General features: G+C 41.6%; 1 protein-coding gene across 2 annotated transcripts; it reads left to right on the top strand.

The window, feature by feature from the left end:
* Window positions 1-1934: 1934 nt before the first annotated feature.
* rundc1 (RUN domain containing 1) lies at window positions 1935-19356 on the top strand. 2 transcript variants are annotated; one of them, XM_004918640.4, is made up of 6 exons: window positions 1935-2636; window positions 6273-6278; window positions 16354-16512; window positions 17105-17303; window positions 17840-17923; window positions 18327-19356. In XM_004918640.4, exons 1-6 carry the CDS (start codon window positions 2226-2228, stop codon window positions 19190-19192), a joined length of 1725 nt encoding a protein of 574 aa, XP_004918697.2. In that variant the 5' UTR covers window positions 1935-2225; the 3' UTR covers window positions 19193-19356. The 2 variants fall into 2 exon arrangements, with proteins under 2 accessions (XP_004918697.2, XP_002943247.3); XM_002943201.5 differs by lacking the exon at window positions 6273-6278.
* Window positions 19357-19557: the final 201 nt, after the last annotated feature.

The following is a 19557-nucleotide window of genomic DNA, read 5'->3' as shown; positions in this document are numbered from 1 at the left end:
TACCTAAGAATCTGCTAAGAAGAGACAGACCCCCCCCCCCACTATAGCACAGGTATGATAATTTGGTTTCCCTTGTTGATTAATTCTGGCTCTTCACACCTCGCCAGCCAGCCCGACTTCATTGTCACTTAGGGGGTATTTGTGAATTACCCCCTACCGTGAGGGGTTTCCTTCAAGTGTGGATTCCTCGCAGACTTCTAAATTGAAACTTTCAAAATCTATGTGGAGCCTACTGCTCCAACATGACAGAACCTGATGTAAGAGAAACAGGAAGAGAAATGTGGAAGTAGAGAAAGTGGTATGGGAGTAAGATGTAAAAAGTATGGAGAAGAAACAATATATAAATAATGAATTTATTTTGTCACATAATATATTGGATTATATAAAGAGGTCAGAAAATGTTTCTCCAAAGACAAGTATGTGCTAGAAAGACTTCAGACTTCTGCATTACGTAAACTACAAGTGTGTTAGGGAAATGTGCATGACATTACTAGGTGCCACCTTTTTAGTAGCCTTGAACAGACACCCATAGGCTTTAATTGTAAAATACCTGACATGTCATTGCCTGACCAGCACAAACACATGTCTTTTGGGGTGGGGGGTGGTTACTTCAGTTGCTTTGCTGGTCATGATTGGGCCATTAAAGGAGACATATTGGATAAATGGGAAAACCCCTAATTTTGTAGGCAATTATGAATAAAATACGGTGCTGGTTTCCCTTTGGGCTTAAAAATAATTCTCTCTGTAAAAATGGCCCCTTTATTGGAGCTCCCTATAGATCCTATCACTTCTCGGTCAAAGTTTGAAATGGAGAGTGGGCGTGTCCTAGCGGTCCCTGCCAGAAGCACAGTAGGAGGGGGAGAGCCAATCACAGCCCTGCAGTCACACAGGCAAAGACAGGCTTCAGTTCCCTATCAGGTCAGCCTAGCTGCTGATTGGTTCCTATTCTACAGTGCAGTGTATGGAGGGCCACCGGCTCCCCTGCACATCCAGAGAATTCAGCCAGCAGGAAGTGGCACAGATGGGCGGGACTAGTGGGGTTTTTGTGGAATTTCTCAATAAATCAGCAGGAAACACAACTTTTTAAGCACAATCCTTCTATATCTAGAGGAGTATAATTCACTGGTACATTCATAATTTTTATAGGATATGTCTCCTTTAAAAACATTGCATTAAGGGCAAAAAGTAGTCCAGAGTGCCATTGTATGTATGTATGTATATCTTATACATTATGTACGCAGCGCTGTACAGTAGAATACATTAATACAAACAGGGTGTTAATAAGAAAATAGATAAATACAAAGTATAATAATAAATACAGATAAATACAGCAGCAATAAGTTAAGAGTCGAGGACACAAGAGGAAGGAGGTCCCTGCCCTGTAGAGCTTACAATCTGTATGGGAGGGGTAACTAACAGACACAAATAGGCAAATATAAGTGCTGTAGGTCACAGTGGGTGACAGTACAATATAAGTGCCAGTTCCCAGATCAGGTGCTGGGCGAGTGCTCCAAAAGGTAGTTTTTAACCTTGGTTTTAAAAAGACTGGGGGAGGATTCTCTCCGGAGGAAATCAGGGAGGGCATTCCAAATGTAAGGGGCAGCCATTGCCACTGCTTTTTAAATCTACGCCAAGCTGTATTGAGAGTTATCACCTTTTCTAGAAAAAAAAATACCAGCCTTTCTATATCTTTGCCCTTTTTCTAAAGTTGGCATCAAGCACAATTTAAAATAGTAAAAAGTAATACACTGGCCAGGCGGCAATACTTACTGTATTTAAGTGCCACCTGCCTAGAATTAATCCCTTAAAAATGACAAGGTACCACTACCAAAGTTATTAATAGGAATGACAAATAATAGCGATGGGATTGGGAAAGATAATGATATTTTTTTCAAAAATAAGGGCAGTCCTATTTCTACTTTATCTTCCTACAGTCACCAATAAAGAGACGTCGGGGATTGAAGCCATTAATTGAGGTGGGTCATTATTCACCAGAATGATGGTAATGTAACCCTAGCACATCTCTGGACTGGATTTACAAGGACTCTATTATGCTTAAAAAAACATGTATTCCAGAAAAAAGGGGCGGAGAACCCGGAAGATGTCGCACTCGCTACATAGTCATGGCAATAGCCACCTGTCACTAGTTCCTGGATTTCTGCTGACGTCATCAGCCGCTTTCTGAGCGCAATATGGTGGTGCTGGCAGTGCTGTAGGTATCAGCCATGTCTGCCGACGAAATGTCCCTGTCTGATGGGGAGCCATTCACTCGGGAGCGCTGGGCTCCTGTGGGGGCAGTGGCTGAGGACACAGACGAGCAGGGCTCGAAGCGAAGATTTTCCTCCAATGCTGACGAAGGGCTCTCCGGCTCTCCGGTCCGTGTCCGCTCCGGCTCTGTGTCGGGAGAGCTGGTGGAGAAGCTGAGGAAGCTGGAGGAAGAGCAGGATCTGCTGAACTCGTCGCTGCTGGCGCTAACCTCGCACTTCGCTCAGGTGCAATTCCGACTGAAGCAGATCGTGCGCGCTGAGGGAGGCGAGAAGGAGACGCTTCTGGCAGAGCTGGAGGACTTTGCCTTCAAAGGCAGCCCGCACGTACTGGGCACTCGTAAGCTGGAAGAGCAGGTGCTGGACGACTCTGTGAGTATCATTTGGAGATGATGCTGGGGATAATTGGGTGGGGGGGGAAGGAATAAAGCAAGTCACGTAGTACAGTGACCACTGCCCCCCTTATCAGCCGGTTTCCCAGCATTCTCAGGGTCTGATTCTTTCTGCCTGCCAAATGGCCCCCTCTCCCTTATCTACATGCATACCTGTGTGTGTGAGGGGAGGGAAAAGTTTAACCCTTTAAGTGTTGCTGCTTACAGTAGGAGTTATAAGGGCTCTGGCACACAGGGGAGATTAGTCGCCCGCGACAATACTCCCTGTTCGCGGACGACTAATCTCCCCGAGTTGCCATGACCCGCCATCCCGCCGGTGATGGCACACGCGGCAGCGCGATTTCCCGATTTGCCAGAGCCTTAAGAGTTGCCATAGAGCTACCCTTTGGATGTTGCTCCCAGTGGCCTCAAAGCAGGTGCTTATTTTTGAATTTCTGGTTAGAAGGCATAAAAACCCAGTGTAATTGCCAAACAGAGCTTTCTGTAGGCTTCCAGTCAACATAGGGGCTATCAAATAGCCAATTATAGCTCTCATTGGAACCTTCAGGAACTTTTTTAGTGCTTGCGTTGCTCTCCAAAACTTTTTCCATTTAAATGTGGCTCACAGGTATAAAAGGCTGGTGAGGCCTGCCATACAGTATATTTAAAGGAGGAGTGAAGGTATCATTGTAGTGTGCCAAAATGTTAGAACCCCCCCCCCCTTAAGTGTAGTGTAGACCCTGGGCTGGTGATCCTGTGAATCAACAACTGCACTTGCCAGGGTACTTCTGTACAAGCTTGTTAGTCGCCATCTTCTTCTGCTTCTTTTTGGCCCTGGCTTGGGTGCACATGTGCAGCAGAGTGAAAAGCTGAACTTAGAAGCAAAAAACTGCCTTTACTGCACATGCACACTGGCCCAAGGCCAAACAGAAGAACAAATAAGTGGAAGAACGTGGTGCTCCTACCTGACTACCATGGCTGTTACCATTTTTGGGGGGAACAGGAGCACCAGCCTGGGTTCTCAAGTAAGTGATTATAATCACTGGGGGTGCCTAAAATTAGCCACCCACCAATCATTTTATCTTTCCATCTTCATAAAAGGTAAAGAAAAGGTACAATTACTTGGGGGTGCCAAAATGTTAGGCACCTCCAGTGATTGTAATCGCTTACCTTTTACTCGTGTGAGGAGAAACCCGCCCCAGCCGGGTTGCTTTGAGAGAGTGATCCTCTTCCTTCTTCTGTCTTCACAAGGAGGATTGCTTGTTTGTAGCTACCTCAGGCTGGTACGGTTTTCTCCTAACAGGAGCACCACCCAGGGTATACGGTAAGCGACTACAGTTACTGGGGGATGCCTAAAAGTGTTTTTTACCTTTCAGTCTCTTTTAAGGCCTATGGCACATGGGCATTTAAACAGTTGTTCATCCCCAGCAGAGAAATTGCATCTGTTGTTGACACTTCTGATTCAGTAGCAGCAGAGATAGGCATTTTCATAGGCCCCTGGGACCAGAGCATATGTGAAAATGGGATCCAGGGCAGCCAGGGTGTGTGGCAGCTCAGATGGCATAAAGGCCACTAAGATAAGGGGAAATCTGGATCAAGCAAATCTGCTCTTAATAGATGATTAGAGTTAACATATTAGGGCATCTGTGCAAATCTGCTTCCTGCATGCCCTATTCATACTGTCATTTCTCCCTAATACCAACACTTATCCGTGTGCCCTCCTCATAAGCGTTGGTATGACCGAGACATGACCATGTAAATTTGTGTGTCCAGGGCAAGGGTCTTGAGTTTAAACTCAAAATAAATGTGGCACTACATTTTACTATTTGTGGCCTTGGTATTTTGGGTGGTAGTCATTGTGGTAGAATGGCCCAACAAATGAGAGAAAGAAAATGTGTTTTCCCTTTAAGCTCTCCATAGTGGGAGATGTAGGCTTTAAGGGAGAGGTTGATAAACACAGAATGTTTTCTCTGTTTAAAGGGTTTTGCTGTTTGGCCCTGAAAGCTATAGTGTTCTGTATGGAACAAGTGGATCAGGCGATCCATTCAAGTAGTCCAGCTCACCTATTGGAGCTTACCTTCCACAGGAAAGCTGTCCTGTGGAAAGGTATTTAATTGTATGGAAAGGTGTGAGACAGTCTCTCAGAGCAGGGCATAGAGCAGAAAGGATACCTCTCTGTATTAGGACTCCCAGAGGGGCTGGGGGTGCTTCCTGCCACTGCAAGGAGCAGAGGGAGCCCAGACTTGCGAAAGCGACCAAGAGACTGAGGATCTAATGAGGTGAAAGGAAAGCCAGGAGGCTGAGCTAATTCCCCAGAAGTGTTGTGAGTACAGGGGTGACCCCAACATTTGTGTTTTCTTACTGTTAGTCCACAAGGGGCCCAGTTTAGTGAGGGAACCCATTTAATGTGTGAAGGTAGCGCCCAGAGGGCAGGATTTATTCTTATGATTTGAGTTTTGTATGCTGAAATGGGCACCCCTGTGTAAATAAACTGCCTTAAAGCCAAGAATGTCTGTCGTGGATCCCACTAGTTTACATCATGTACACTTGAAGACAGGCCCGGATTTGTGGAAAGGCCACAAAGGCCCGGGCCTAGGGCCGCACAAGTTTAGGGGCGGCATGCCGCCCCGCCGCAACAGAATTTTTAAAATTTGGCTCCCATACGGAGCAGTCGGGACCTCTCCCCACTGCTCCGTATGGGAGTTTAAATGTGCGATTGCGCATGCGCACTCGTGGGGGGGCGGGGGCGGCCTCGGGGCGCCGAAAAGTTAAATCCGGCCCTGCTTGAAGAGTGGCATCCTGTCAGCACTTCCAACTAATCCTTATTTAATAGTGCTAATCTGTGTATTGTGTATTTCATAAAGGTGAAATTGCATGGGTACTTAGGAGTTTGCAAATAGCACAGGAGACAGGGAAATGTTCCACTGCACAAAAGGAAAAGTGCAGGATTTGGTCAGAGGAAGAGCATTTAGGTTAGTTATAAACGCAGATATTGGGGATTAACGGCAATCCCGGGTAATCGCACAAAAATGCATGTAGTGTTTTGCACGCACTGATTCAAAATTAATGGTGAGGAAAAGGAGTTTTGGGTGCATTGTCACCCATAGAAGAGGAGACCCACATACACAAAAATGTGACTTTATAATTTGTTATAAATGTAACATTGTAGGTAACTCATTCTACTTGCAAAGTGCCCCGAATACTTGAGGACATAGGAAGTCTATGCCACCCTTCTCTTATGGAAGGGAGTCTGGTCATCTTACTTATGGGAAAATAAATGGCCTAGGAATATATTTAGCCCTCCTAAGTTACACTTTATATTCCATACTTTTTATCAAATGAGAGATTATTTGTTGTCAATATATTAATATTCCAGCAGTGTAGATTGGTTCATGCAGATATTAGCATACCTTTCTTGTAGGTAACTGCAAGAGGGCAGAAAGGCTCAGTCCAGTCATTACAAAAGGCCTTTTTTGTAACATGGAAAGTCAAACAGCAGACACACCCCAATCTGTAACAATTACCTGCAGAACCTGTTACAGAATCACTGCCAATGTGTCAGTGCTATTGGTACTACTGGCAAACCCTTGTTAAAGTGTTTTTTCTTTTTCTTCTCCACACGCTTTTTCCCTTGGAGAAATTGGTAAGTGTTTACTTGGATTTTTATGTTTCTAACAATTATGAAGATATTAGTTTATTATTTATACAGCCACATCAATATGCACCATGGAGTTAATGTCACTTCCAGTCCAGGAGCAGAAGACATTAGAGGCCCCACTCTTCCTCTCCAGTTGCCCTGCCTGCTTCTGGAGGAGACATTCTCTGTTCTGTCTTGGGCATCTTACCGAGGCATTATGCAGGGGCTTCCCTCAGGCCTGTTAACAACCTGCCTGTATTACTGTACTGCATGATTGATAACACAGTGGTTTCTACAAGATGCCCCCCGTGGCTGTTTTATGTGGCCCTTGGTGAGTGTGTCTGACCATCCAGCCTGATCAATTTCCATTTTCCTCACATAGTAACTAAGACTAAGGGGTATATTTATCATGCTGTGTAAAAAGTGGAGTGAAGCATTACCAGTAATGTTGCCCAAGGCATCCAATCAGTAATCAGATTTCAATAGTAGCAAAGCATCTATTGGCTGCTATGAGCAACATCACCGGTAATATCTTACTCCACTTTTTACACATTGTGATAAATATACCCCTTAGTATCTTACTAAGTATATTAATAAAAAAATTTGGCCCGTGACTTAGCCTGTGTTTTAGATTTCGGCCCCCTTATGTAATTGAGTTTGACACCCCTGCCATAGAGAGTCACTATTTATTGGGCTTGTGGGGCTGTTTGGGCCTTTGTGTACTTGATATGCCAAGGCCAATTTTGGCCAAGTCTGGACCTGGCTTCCCTAATGCCTGCAAGTTCATTATTGGTCCCACTACTGTATCTGTAGTTGTTACGCTTTTGCCAAGCACAGGAGTCCAATCAGGAGAGGTCTGTAGGACAAATGAGAGGGGTTTCTTGGAGCCAGTGTTTTAGTGTGTGTTACTTGTAAACACTAATGAATTCATCAATACAGTATGTAGTATTTACTGGTTATTTCTATATTGCTTTCTATTAAAACAATTTTCATACAAAGTTGACTAGTCACTTTTAATATTGTTTTTCATCAATTGTTATGTCTTTTCACACATATTTCTTTCCCTTGGTGCTTTGCTTTGCTAGTATACATTGCCAGGCGAGGCCATCTTGGCGCCCTAGGCAACCCATCTGGACAATGGGGGGGCAATGCGGGAGCGGGGATTATCAGTGGGACTGGAAGGCCTGGACTAGGGGTAGGCAGACAAGAGGTACATGCCTAGCACCCCAAGCTCTGTGCCTTAGGCACCTATTCTGCCCTGAGTATACACATTGTATCACACACAGCCCTTAAAGCATGGACTGTTTTTATGCACTGTAATTTTTCTTACCCTCAGTATGAACTTAATCCATTAGTTACTGTTTGCCACATTTATGTTATGTTATTTATGTTATGTTTTAATATAAAAGTACAAATGTGCCAAACAGAAACTAATAGATTAACCTTTTTAGTGCCACAGGACGTAGAATCTACGTCCTGTGTATCAAAGGACCAAAGTGCCACAGAACGTAGATTCTACGTCCTGCTGCACTTCCGGTTTTGGGAGCGGAGGAATGGCTTTTCAAGCCATTCCTTCGCTCCCCACTCGTTCCCCAGCCTCCAGACAATAGTCAGAGGTGGGGAACGAGTGGCCCCTGGGTAGCGATCGCCCAGGGGCCCCATGGGACTCACCTGCCATCCTCGTGGCTTTGTGTGCAGCTCCTCTCCCTTCCGCAGCTTCCCCCTCTGGCCCCCCTGCTTCCTGCCCCGCCCCCTCACATGAGCTGATGCTGCTGGTGTGCCAGATCGTTTTTCTCCTCCAGATCCTCACCTAGACCTCAAGTAAGTGGCAAATACACACACAAACACACAATCACACATTTATTACACTAATACACACTTATACTCACACTTACACACACACACATGCATTTTTGGGAGGTTTTCAAACATTTATCACTTACAGCACTTAGAGAAAACTCACACTTGGTTGCACACTCGCACACATGCACACAAAACACATTTTACACACATGTACACACACACTTACACACTTATGTAATTTTATAATTATTTTTTTTTTTCTAATCGCATCGTTTTTATTCTTGCCTGAAAAAAATGTTTTATTGCCATTGCGGATAGTGTATTCGCTAACCGCACTGCGCAATACCTTTTGTGTATTATTTTGGTGTTTCTACTACATTTTCTGTGATTTTGGTGGATTTTTGGGTATTTTACTGCATGTTTAGCCATTTTATAGCATTTTCAGTTATGCATAGTTGTTGTTTGCTTGACTTTGTCTGTAAAACTTATTTGCTCTAGCCAAAATACTCAAACTGTTATTCTGCCCGCAGATATTATTAGGCAAAAAAAAAAAAATGATTTTAGTGATTTTTTTTTATCTTTATCAATTGTATTGCTTTTTACATTGTTCTTTGTTACTTGTCTTTGCACATGGACATTTTGTCTGCTGTATTTCAATTTGGCATCCTCTGTACCCCACATAGTTTGGTAAATCTATTCATATCGGGCATCAAACTGTTCAGTAGACTAGTGGCGTTCATACTTAGAGTGTTTATGTTGGTACGTTACTAAATGTGGGGTACATAATGGGGCAACATGCAAGCTTTGTGACGATTTTCAGAAATGTCACAAAAACAGTTCTGTTTAGCATAGCTTTGTAATTTGGTAGTTTGTAGTAGAAAGATGTATTTACCCATTTTTGTTTTGTCAGAATGTGTACTTTCGGAAAATATATGGTTTTCTAGGGTCTCCTTACTGTTAGGTGGTCGTATGGCACATAATACACATACCGGGTGCAAAAACTGCATGAGCCGAAGCATCTTATGTGAAAATTCATATGCACTATTTTTACTTGGGTGCCCCTGTACCCCACATAGTTTGGTAAATCTATGCATATAGGGCATCAAACTGTTCAGTAGACCCCTGGCGTTCATATTTAGAATGTTTTATGTTGATACGGTACAAAATGTGGGGGTACATAATGGGGTAAAATGCAAGCTTTGTGACAATTTTCAGAAATGTCATAAAAACCGTTCTGTTTAGCATAGCTTTGTAGTTTGGTAGTTTGTAGTAGAAAGATGTATTTACCCATTTTTGTTTTGTCAGAATGTGTACTTTCGGAAAAGATATTGTTTTCTAGGTTCTCCTTACTGTTAGGTGGTCGTATGGCACATAATACACATACCGGGTGCAAAAACTGCATGAGCCGAAGCATCTTATGTGAAAATTCATATGCACTATTTTTACTTGGGTGCCCCTGTACCCCACATAGTTTGGTAAATCTATGCATATAGGGCATCAAACTATTCAGTAGACCCCTGGCGTTCATATTTAGAATGTTTTATGTTGATACGGTACAAAATGTGGGGGTACATAATGGGGTAAAATGCAAGCTTTGTGACAATTTTCAGAAATGTCATAAAAACCGTTCTGTTTAGCATAGCTTTGTAGTTTGGTAGTTTGTAGTAGAAAGATGTATTTACCCATTTTTGTTTTGTCAGAATGTGTACTTTCGGAAAAGATATTGTTTTCTAGGTTCTCCTTACTGTTAGGTGGTCGTATGGCACATAATACACATACCGGGTGCAAAAACTGCATGAGCCGAAGCATCTTATGTGAAAATTCATATGCACTATTTTTACTTGGGTGCCCCTGTACCCCACATAGTTTGGTAAATCTATGCATATAGGGCATCAAACTATTCAGTAGACCCCTGGTGTTCATATTTAGAATGTTTTATGTTGATACGGTACAAAATGTGGGGGTACATAATGGGGTAAAATGCAAGCTTTGTGACAATTTTCAGAAATGTCATAAAAACCGTTCTGTTTAGCATAGCTTTGTAGTTTGGTAGTTTGTAGTAGAAAGATGTATTTACCCATTTTTGTTTTGTCAGAATGTGTACTTTCGGAAAATATATGGTTTTCTAGGGTCTCCTTACTGTTAGGTGGTCGTATGGCACATAATACACATACCGGGTGCAAAAACTGCATGAGCCGAAGCATCTTATGTGAAAATTCATATGCACTATTTTTACTTGGGTGCCCCTGTACCCCACATAGTTTGGTAAATCTATGCATATAGGGCATCAAACTGTTCAGTAGACCCCTGGCGTTCATATTTAGAATGTTTTATGTTGATACGGTACAAAATGTGGGGGTAAATAATGGGGTAAAATGCAAGCTTTGTGACAATTTTCAGAAATGTCATAAAAACCGTTCTGTTTAGCATAGTTTGTAGTTTGGTAGTTTGTAGTAGAAAGATGTTTTTATCCATTTTTGTTTTGTCAGAATGTGTACTTTCGGAAAATATATGGTTTTCTAGGGTCTCCTTACTGTTAGGTGGTCGTATGGCACATAATACACATACCGGGTGCAAAAACTGCATGAGCCGAAGCATCTTATGTGAAAATTCATATGCACTATTTTTACTTGGGTGCCCCTGTACCCCACATAGTTTGGTAAATCTATGCATATCGGGCATCAAACTGTTCAGTAGACCCCTGGCGTTCATATTTAGAATGTTTTATGTTGATACGGTACAAAATGTGGGGGTAAATAATGGGGTAAAATGCAAGCTTTGTGACAATTTTCAGAAATGTCATAAAAACCGTTCTGTTTAGCATAGCTTTGTAGTTTGGTAGTTTGTAGTAGAAAGATGTTTTTACCCATTTTTGTTTTGTCAGAATGTGTACTTTCGGAAAATATATGGTTTTCTAGGGTCTCCTTACTGTTAGGTGGTCGTATGGCACATAATACACATACCGGGTGCAAAAACTGCATGAGCCGAAGCATCTTATGTGAAAATTCATATGCACTATTTTTACTTGGGTGCCCCTGTACCCCACATAGTTTGGTAAATCTATGCATATAGGGCATCAAACTATTCAGTAGACCCCTGGCGTTCATATTTAGAATGTTTTATGTTGATACGGTACAAAATGTGGGGGTACATAATGGGGTAAAATGCAAGCTTTGTGACAATTTCAGAAATGTCATAAAAACCGTTCTGTTTAGCATAGCTTTGTAGTTTGGTAGTTTGTAGTAGAAAGATGTATTTACCCATTTTTGTTTTGTCAGAATGTGTACTTTCGGAAAATATATGGTTTTCTAGGGTCTCCTTACTGTTAGGTGGTCGTATGGCACATAATACACATACCGGGTGCAAAAACTGCATGAGCCGAAGCATCTTATGTGAAAATTCATATGCACTATTTTTACTTGGGTGCCCCTGTACCCCACATAGTTTGGTAAATCTATGCATATAGGGCATCAAACTGTTCAGTAGACCCCTGGTGTTCATATTTAGAATGTTTCATGTTGATACGGTACAAAATGTGGGGGTACATAATGGGGTAAAATGCAAGCTTTGTGACAATTTTCAGTAATGTCAAAAAAATCGTTCTGTTTAGCATAGCTTTGTAGTTTGGTAGTTTGCAGTAGAAAGATGTATTTACCCATTTTTGTTTTGTCAGATTGTGTACTTTCGGAAAATGTATAGTTTTCTAGGGTCTCCTTACTGTTAGGGGGTCTTATGCCGCATAATGCACATGCCGGTAGCTTATATTGCAGTGTATACACTTTGTATGCACTAACTTCCTTTTGGGGTCTCTAAATGCCAGATACATCGGTGATCCTATGCACAATGGGCATCAAACTGTTCAGCGGACCCTTGGTTTTCATATTTAGGGTGTGTTTTCTTGGTACCTAATGTTATGTGGGAGATATGGTGCTTGAAAGTGGAAGATTTGATGTGATTTTCAGGTATTTCACCAAAATTAGCAATTTAGGGAAAGCACTGCGACTCTGTAGTTTGGAGTAGAAAGACATGGGTACCAATTTTGAATTCGCCCGAATGTGTACTTTCCAAAAATATATGGTTTTGGGGGACAATGTATTTTTTTGTGTTTTTACCCCACAGAAAATGCAGTTAACGTGTTGAATTTTCAGTAGCTAAAGAGACCTCTGGGGCAATCTCTATGCACTGACGTCCTTATGGGGTCTCTAAATGCCAGATACAGTGCTGATCCTATGCACAATGGGCATCAAACTGTTCAGCGGACCCTTGGCTTTCATATTTAGGGTGTGTTTTCTTGGTACCTAATGTTATGTGGGAGATAAGGTGCTTGAAAGTGGAAGATTTGATGTGTTTTTCAGGTATTTCACCAAAACTAGCAATTTTGGGAAAGCACTGCGACTCTGTAGTTTGGAGTAGAAAGACATGGGTACCAATTTTGAATTTGCCCGAATGTGTACTTTCCAAAAATATATGGTTTTGGGGGGTCAATGTATTTTTTGTGTTTTTACCCCACAGAAAATGCAGTTAACGTGTTGAATTTTCAGTAGCTAAAGAGACCTCTGGGGCAATCTCTATGCACTGACGTCCTTATGGGGTCTCTAAATGCCAGATACAGTGCTGATCCTATGCACAATGGGCATCAAACTGTTCAGCGGACCCTTGGCTTTCATATTTCGGGTGTGTTTTCTTGGTACCTAATGTTATGTGGGAGATAAGGTGCTTGAAAGTGGAAGATTTGATGTGTTTTTCAGGTATTTCACCAAAACTAGCAATTTTGGGAAAGCACTGCGACTCTGTAGTTTGGAGTAGAAAGACATGGGTACCAATTTTGAATTTGCCCGAATGTGTACTTTCCAAAAATATATGGTTTTGGGGGGTCAATGTATTTTTTGTGTTTTTACCCCACAGAAAATGCAGTTAACGTGTTGAATTTTCAGTAGCTAAAGAGACCTCTGGGGCAATCTCTATGCACTGACGTCCTTATGGGGTCTCTAAATGCCAGATACAGTGCTGATCCTATGCACAATGGGCATCAAACTGTTCAGCGGACCCTTGGCTTTCATATTTAGGGTGTGTTTTCTTGGTAGCTAATGTTATGTGGGAGATAAGGTGCTTGAAAGTGGAAGATTTGATGTGTTTTTCAGGTATTTCACCAAAACTAGCAATTTTGGGAAAGCACCGCGACTCTGTAGTTTGGAGTAGAAAGACATGGGTACCAATTTTGAATTCGCCCGAATGTGTACTTTCCAAAAATATATGGTTTTGGGGGGTCAATGTATTTTTTTGTGTTTTTACCCCACAGAAAATGCAGTAAACGTGTTGAATTTTCAGTAGCTAAAGAGACCTCTGGGGCAATCTCTATGCACTGACGTCCTTATGGGGTCTCTAAATGCCAGATACAGTGCTGATCCTATGCACAATGGGCATCAAACTGTTCAGCGGACCCTAGGCTTTCATATTTCGGGTGTGTTTTCTTGGTACCTAATGTTATGTGGGAGATAAGGTGCTTGAAAGTGGAAGATTTGATGTGTTTTTCAGGTATTTCACCAAAACTAGCAATTTTGGGAAAGCACCGCGACTCTGTAGTTTGGAGTAGAAAGACATGGGTACCAATTTTGAATTTGCCCGAATGTGTACTTTCCAAAAATATATGGTTTTGGGGGGTCAATGTATTTTTTTGTGTTTTTACCCCACAGAAAATGCAGTAAACGTGTTGAATTTTCAGTAGCTAAAGAGACCTCTGGGGCAATCTCTATGCACTGACGTCCTTATGGGGTCTCTAAATGCCAGATACAGTGCTGATCCTATGCACAATGGGCATCAAACTGTTCAGCGGACCCTAGGCTTTCATATTTCGGGTGTGTTTTCTTGGTAGCTAATGTTATGTGGGAGATAAGGTGCTTGAAAGTGGAAGATTTGATGTGTTTTTCAGGTATTTCACCAAAACTAGCAATTTTGGGAAAGCACCGCGACTCTGTAGTTTGGAGTAGAAAGACATGGGTACCAATTTTGAATTCGCCCGAATGTGTACTTTCCAAAAATATATGCTTTTGGGGGGTCAATGTATTTTTTTGTGTTTTTACCCCATAGAAAATGCAGTAAACGTGTTGAATTTTCAGTAGCTAAAGAGACCTCTGGGGCAACCTCTATGCACTGACATCCTTATGGGGTCTCTAAATGCCAGATACAGTGCTGATCCTATGCACAATGGGCATCAAACTGTTCAGCGGACCCTTGGCTTTCATATTTAGGGTGTGTTTTCTTGGTACCTAATGTTATGTGGGAGATATGGTGCTTGAAAGTGGAAGATTTGATGTGATTTTCAGGTATTTCACCAAAATTAGCAATTTAGGGAAAGCACTGCAACTCTGTAGTTTGGAGTAGAAAGACATGGGTACCAATTTTGAATTCGCCCGAATGTGTACTTTCCAAAAATATATGGTTTTGGGGGGTCAATGTATTTTTTGTGTTTTTACCCCACAGAAAATGCAGTTAACGTGTTGAATTTTCAGTAGCTAAAGAGACCTCTGGGGCAATCTCTATGCACTGACGTCCTTATGGGGTCTCTAAATGCCAGATACAGTGCTGATCCTATGCACAATGGGCATCAAACTGTTCAGCGGACCCTTGGCTTTCATATTTAGGGTGTGTTTTCTTGGTAGCTAATGTTATGTGGGAGATAAGGTGCTTGAAAGTGGAAGATTTGATGTGTTTTTCAGGTATTTCACCAAAACTAGCAATTTTGGGAAAGCACTGCGACTCTGTAGTTTGGAGTAGAAAGACATGGGTACCAATTTTGAATTCGCCCGAATGTGTACTTTCCAAAAATATATGGTTTTGGGGGGTCAATGTATTTTTTTTGTGTTTTTACCCCACAGAAAATGTAGTAAACGTGTTGAATTTTCAGTAGCTAAAGAGATCTCCTGGGCAATTTGTATGCACTACCTTCCTTATGGGGTCTCTAAATGCCAGATACATTGGTGTTCCTATGCACAATGGGCATCAAACTGTTCAGCGGACCCTTGGCTTTCATATTTAGGGTGTGTTCTTTTGGTACCTAATGTTATGTGGGAGATAAGGTGCTTGAAAGTGGAAGATTTGATGTGATTTTTAGGTATTTCATCAAAACTGGCAATTTTGGGAAAGAATTGCGACTCAGTTGTTTGGAGTAGAAAGACATGGGTACCAATTTTGAATTCGTCCGAATGTGTACTTTCCAAAAATATATGATTTTGGGGGGTCAATGTATTTTTTTGTGTTTTTACCCCACAGAAAATGCAGTAAATGTGTTGAATTTTCAGTAGCTAAAGAGATCTCCTGGGCAATTTGTATGTACTAACTTCCTTTTGGGGTCTCTAAATTCCAGATACATTGGTGATCCTATGCACAATGGGCATCAAACTGTTCAGTGGACCCCTGGCTTTCATATTTAGGGTGTGTTTTCTTCGTACCTAATGTTATGTGGGAGATAAGGTGCTTGAAAATGGAAGATTTGAGGTGATTTTTTAGAATTTTCATAATTTTTTTATAGAAAATGCTAAATTCAGTAAAGCATTGCCGTTTGGTACTTAGGAGTTGGAAGACATAGTTACCCATTTCGGATTCGTCAGAATGTGTAGTTTTCAAAAATGTATGGTTTCCTGGGGTAAACCTAATGTTCCAGGATTTTTGGCTTTGGAATGTAAAGTGTGCCGTATTCTGCTGTAATGCTTTGAAAATTTAGTAATTTACTGCTGGGAGTTTTTGATCTATAGAAGTCAGAAATCTCAATAAAACTATACATATCAGGTATTGGCACGTTCGGGAGACATGAGGCTTTCCAAATCAGTTGAATTTTTGTCCATAAAATAAAATGTGTTTCTGGTAGAAATCCTTATATCATGAAAAATAGCATTTTTTCTTTTTTTTTTTGTATTTCAAGCTCTAAATCTTGTTCCAGAAGTGGAAATACACAAAAACTCAGGTAGATTTGGAAAGCTCAGGTTCTCCTGAAAAAAACAATATATAGTTTGCCTACCTAAACTTAACCCTGCCCCCAGTAAAAGCCCCTACATTGAGAGAGCACAGAATGTTCACAAAACGTCTGGCACTGGGGGGAACTGAAATGACGAATTCGGCTGGCACTTAAAGGGTTAAAGGTGTCCATGCACGTTACAATTACGATATTTCCTGCGACTATTGGTCGTACTCAGTCACGGTCACATTTTCTGATTAAACTTGCCTTTTTGTTTTTATATTATATATGTATATAATTTTTGGGGGGGTTTTTTTGTTATCCCAGAGTGAGTGGGAGAAGAGGGAGCGCATTGAGGCCCAAAGGCAAAAGCAGCGAGAGTTAATTGTCCAGCTAAAGACTCAGCTGGATGACTTGGAGACGTTTGCATACCAGGAGGGCAGCTATGATTCTCTTCCACAGTCCATGGTCATGGAGAAACAGCGGGTAAGTTATTGTTTGTTTAATATATGTTAAATCATTTTTCACACCATGATTAATAAGTAAACGTTATCCCTATAAAATAGAAAAAGGCAGTTCTGAGCAGCTGGCACCCAGATTGGTGATAGGCTTATTATACAGTATATTCAATTGTGATTTGCTATCTCCAGATCATCATAGGTAATTAAGAAAGGGGGAAGGTGTTTATGAAGTGATAGCCTAGTGAACTGTGCACTACACATCTTTTATAATCTTATTTTAATCACTGTCCCATTGTTCTATGTTTTAGGAATTTGTCTTGCTAGGTATAGTTTTTAACAATTTAGGGGGCCAATTAAGGGTACCAGTAGTAGATAGAGTCATAAAATAAATTAGATCTTGTCAGCTTCTCATGATTGTCACAAACACTCAGTACAGGTGGCATAACGCTCACAAGGGGCATTTTCTTGCAAAAAATATTTTTTTTAACTCTTTCAGACTGAACCTGCATTGCAGGAAACAATTATTTTTCTTTGATAGGAGCCCTTTAAAAAGAAACTGGTTAGCTGAAGCTTTTCTGTTTGGAACTGAACATATACCTTTGGTGTTGGTGTTGTAGGTGATAATAGATGAGTTAATTAAGAAATTGGACGTTAACTTCCACGAGGACATTACGTGCCTGTCTCCAGAAGAGCTACGGCAGAGGGTGGATGCTGCTATTGCTCAGATAGTCAATCCAGCTCGGGTGAAAGAACAGCTGGTGGAACAGCTTAAAACACAGATACGAGACTTGGAGATGTTTATACAATTTATTCAAGGTTTGAAACTTAAGTACATGTATTATAGTTTCATACTTTCATAGTTTAGCCAGTTAAAGGGCTACTGTCACCAGGACTTAAATAAAATTTCTGATCTGCCAAGTGAATTATGGAAAAAAGGGAAAGTTGTGCTCACCACTAAACAATTTGAAACCATTAGGTGGCGGTGCAATAAATGGTGGTGGGAGTGGTAAGTGAATCAGATCCTTGTTTAGTGATGGTATTGCTTCCTCTAATATTCAGATATGTGTACATTGTAGGTAAGTGGTTAGTAAAGGGCTTCTCAGTGGCTTGGCCCTGTTGTCTGATGTTTCTGACTCATTAGAGTATATCATTTCAATAAGATTCTCATTTAAGGGGGAGGGGGAGTTTGCCTGTGCCTTGCTATACAAAAGATTGCCCTTGCACCCAGACATATATTTGAACACCACTATAAATCTTACCAGTAATGATGAAATAACAGCATGTCTTTTGCATATGAATGTTCTCTTCCTAGATATTCCATTAGTTTTACGTACTGGTTTTATACTTTGCAGATGAAGTTGGCAGCCCTGTGGATTGTTCAGCGAGTGGAACTGAAGGATATTCTCCAAATACCAAAACTAATCCTCGAAACAAAAGTATGACAGTTTTGTATGTGATGTGTGTCATTGCATCTGACTGGGGGGCAAATGGCGCAACAGGGTTTCTACATGTCCAAAACATTAGGCTATGCATGAAAATACCAGCCTGCCTACATTTGTTTAAGGGGGAATCTCCATAACCCATTATTCCCATATTCACAGTGGCATCACTTTCAAATACTGAGTAATAGGTGCAGAGCTATAGGTAAACATGCCCCAAAGCATCTGCCTGTATCTTAGTCTTTCCCTGTCATATACCTGACACATAATGGCAAACAACATAGGAATGCTTTCTTATTTTACAGTGGAAAAATGGGAATGTGGGAGTTGTCAGTTTGATGTTAACTGTTTTCATTTTTTTTTTTACATTTGTTCAAGAGTTTGTTTTCCTCTCCAACAGTGACACCAGAGCAAGCACGTCAGATGAGACAAACAAGACTGCACCTTTTGCGTCGAGCATTAGCGGTCCTTCAGATGTTTGCAGTTAGTCAGTTTGGGTGCGGCACAGGGGCTGTACCAGCTAACTTATGGAAGCAAGATGAGAGCAACAGAGACTTCTCTCCACTAATAAAGAAACTTGAGGAATCAGTGGAAAAAGTGAGGCAATTGGCTCAAAGGAATCAAACTTATGAACATGTGATTAGCTACTCCAGCACAAAGGAGCTCTCAATGGGTGGGAAAGATGAATTGACAATGGCAGTGAGAAAAGAGTTAGCAGTTGCTATAAGAGATTTGTTGTCCCATGGCCTGTATGCCACATCTCAGGGAATGAGCCTGGTGTTGGCACCAATCGCCTGTTTGATCCCAGTCTTCAGCACCTCACCACCCACAATGCACCCTTGGGAACTCTTTGTGAAATACTACAATGAGCAGAATGGAAAAGCCTTTGTGGAGTCACCAGCTAGAAAACTCTCTCAGTCCTTCTCTTTGCCAGTTTCGGGAAACAGTAAGGTCACACCCAAGCAAAGCCTCCTCACAGCCATTCATACTGTCCTAACAGAACATGACCCTTTTAAGCGTGGTGCCGACTCAGAGTTTAAAGCACTGATATGCATGGCACTAAATGAGCAACGCTTGGTCTCCTGGCTTAACCTCCTGTGCAAATCAGGAGTCTTAATTCAAACACACTACCAACCGTGGAGTTACATGGCTAGCAGTGGCTTTGAGAGTGCACTGAACATCCTCAGCCGTCTTAGTACTCTAAAGTTTAGCCTCCCGGTTGACCTTGCTGTTCGTCAGCTCAAGAACATCAAAGATGCATTCTGAACCTGTCACATTCTGATATGCACATATTCTTTTGCCTGTAAAATATTCTTTTGTGCCAGTTTATAGCTGCTTTCCTACCAAATGCTGCTGATTCAGAACATGCCTGGTTTAGTTTTGAGGTTGTCCTAGTATATCCTGACGTCATACACTGATTCAGATTTAGTCTCAAATCAGTTGTCTAAGGATATAGTATATATCACAATGTAGACACTAAGAATGCATCAAATAGATTTTAGATTTAGACACTTTTAGGGCAGGGGTACAAGGGGAGATTAGTTGCCCTGCAACAAATCTTCGTTGTTGCGGGCGACTTATCTCCCCACAATGCCATCCGACCAGCTAGAATGTAAATCGCCAGTGGGATG

Source organism: Xenopus tropicalis, chromosome 10 (assembly GCF_000004195.4).
Source record: "Xenopus tropicalis strain Nigerian chromosome 10, UCB_Xtro_10.0, whole genome shotgun sequence".
Taxonomy (NCBI): domain Eukaryota; kingdom Metazoa; phylum Chordata; class Amphibia; order Anura; family Pipidae; genus Xenopus; species Xenopus tropicalis.
This window is presented reverse-complemented; position numbering and strand designations above follow the sequence as displayed.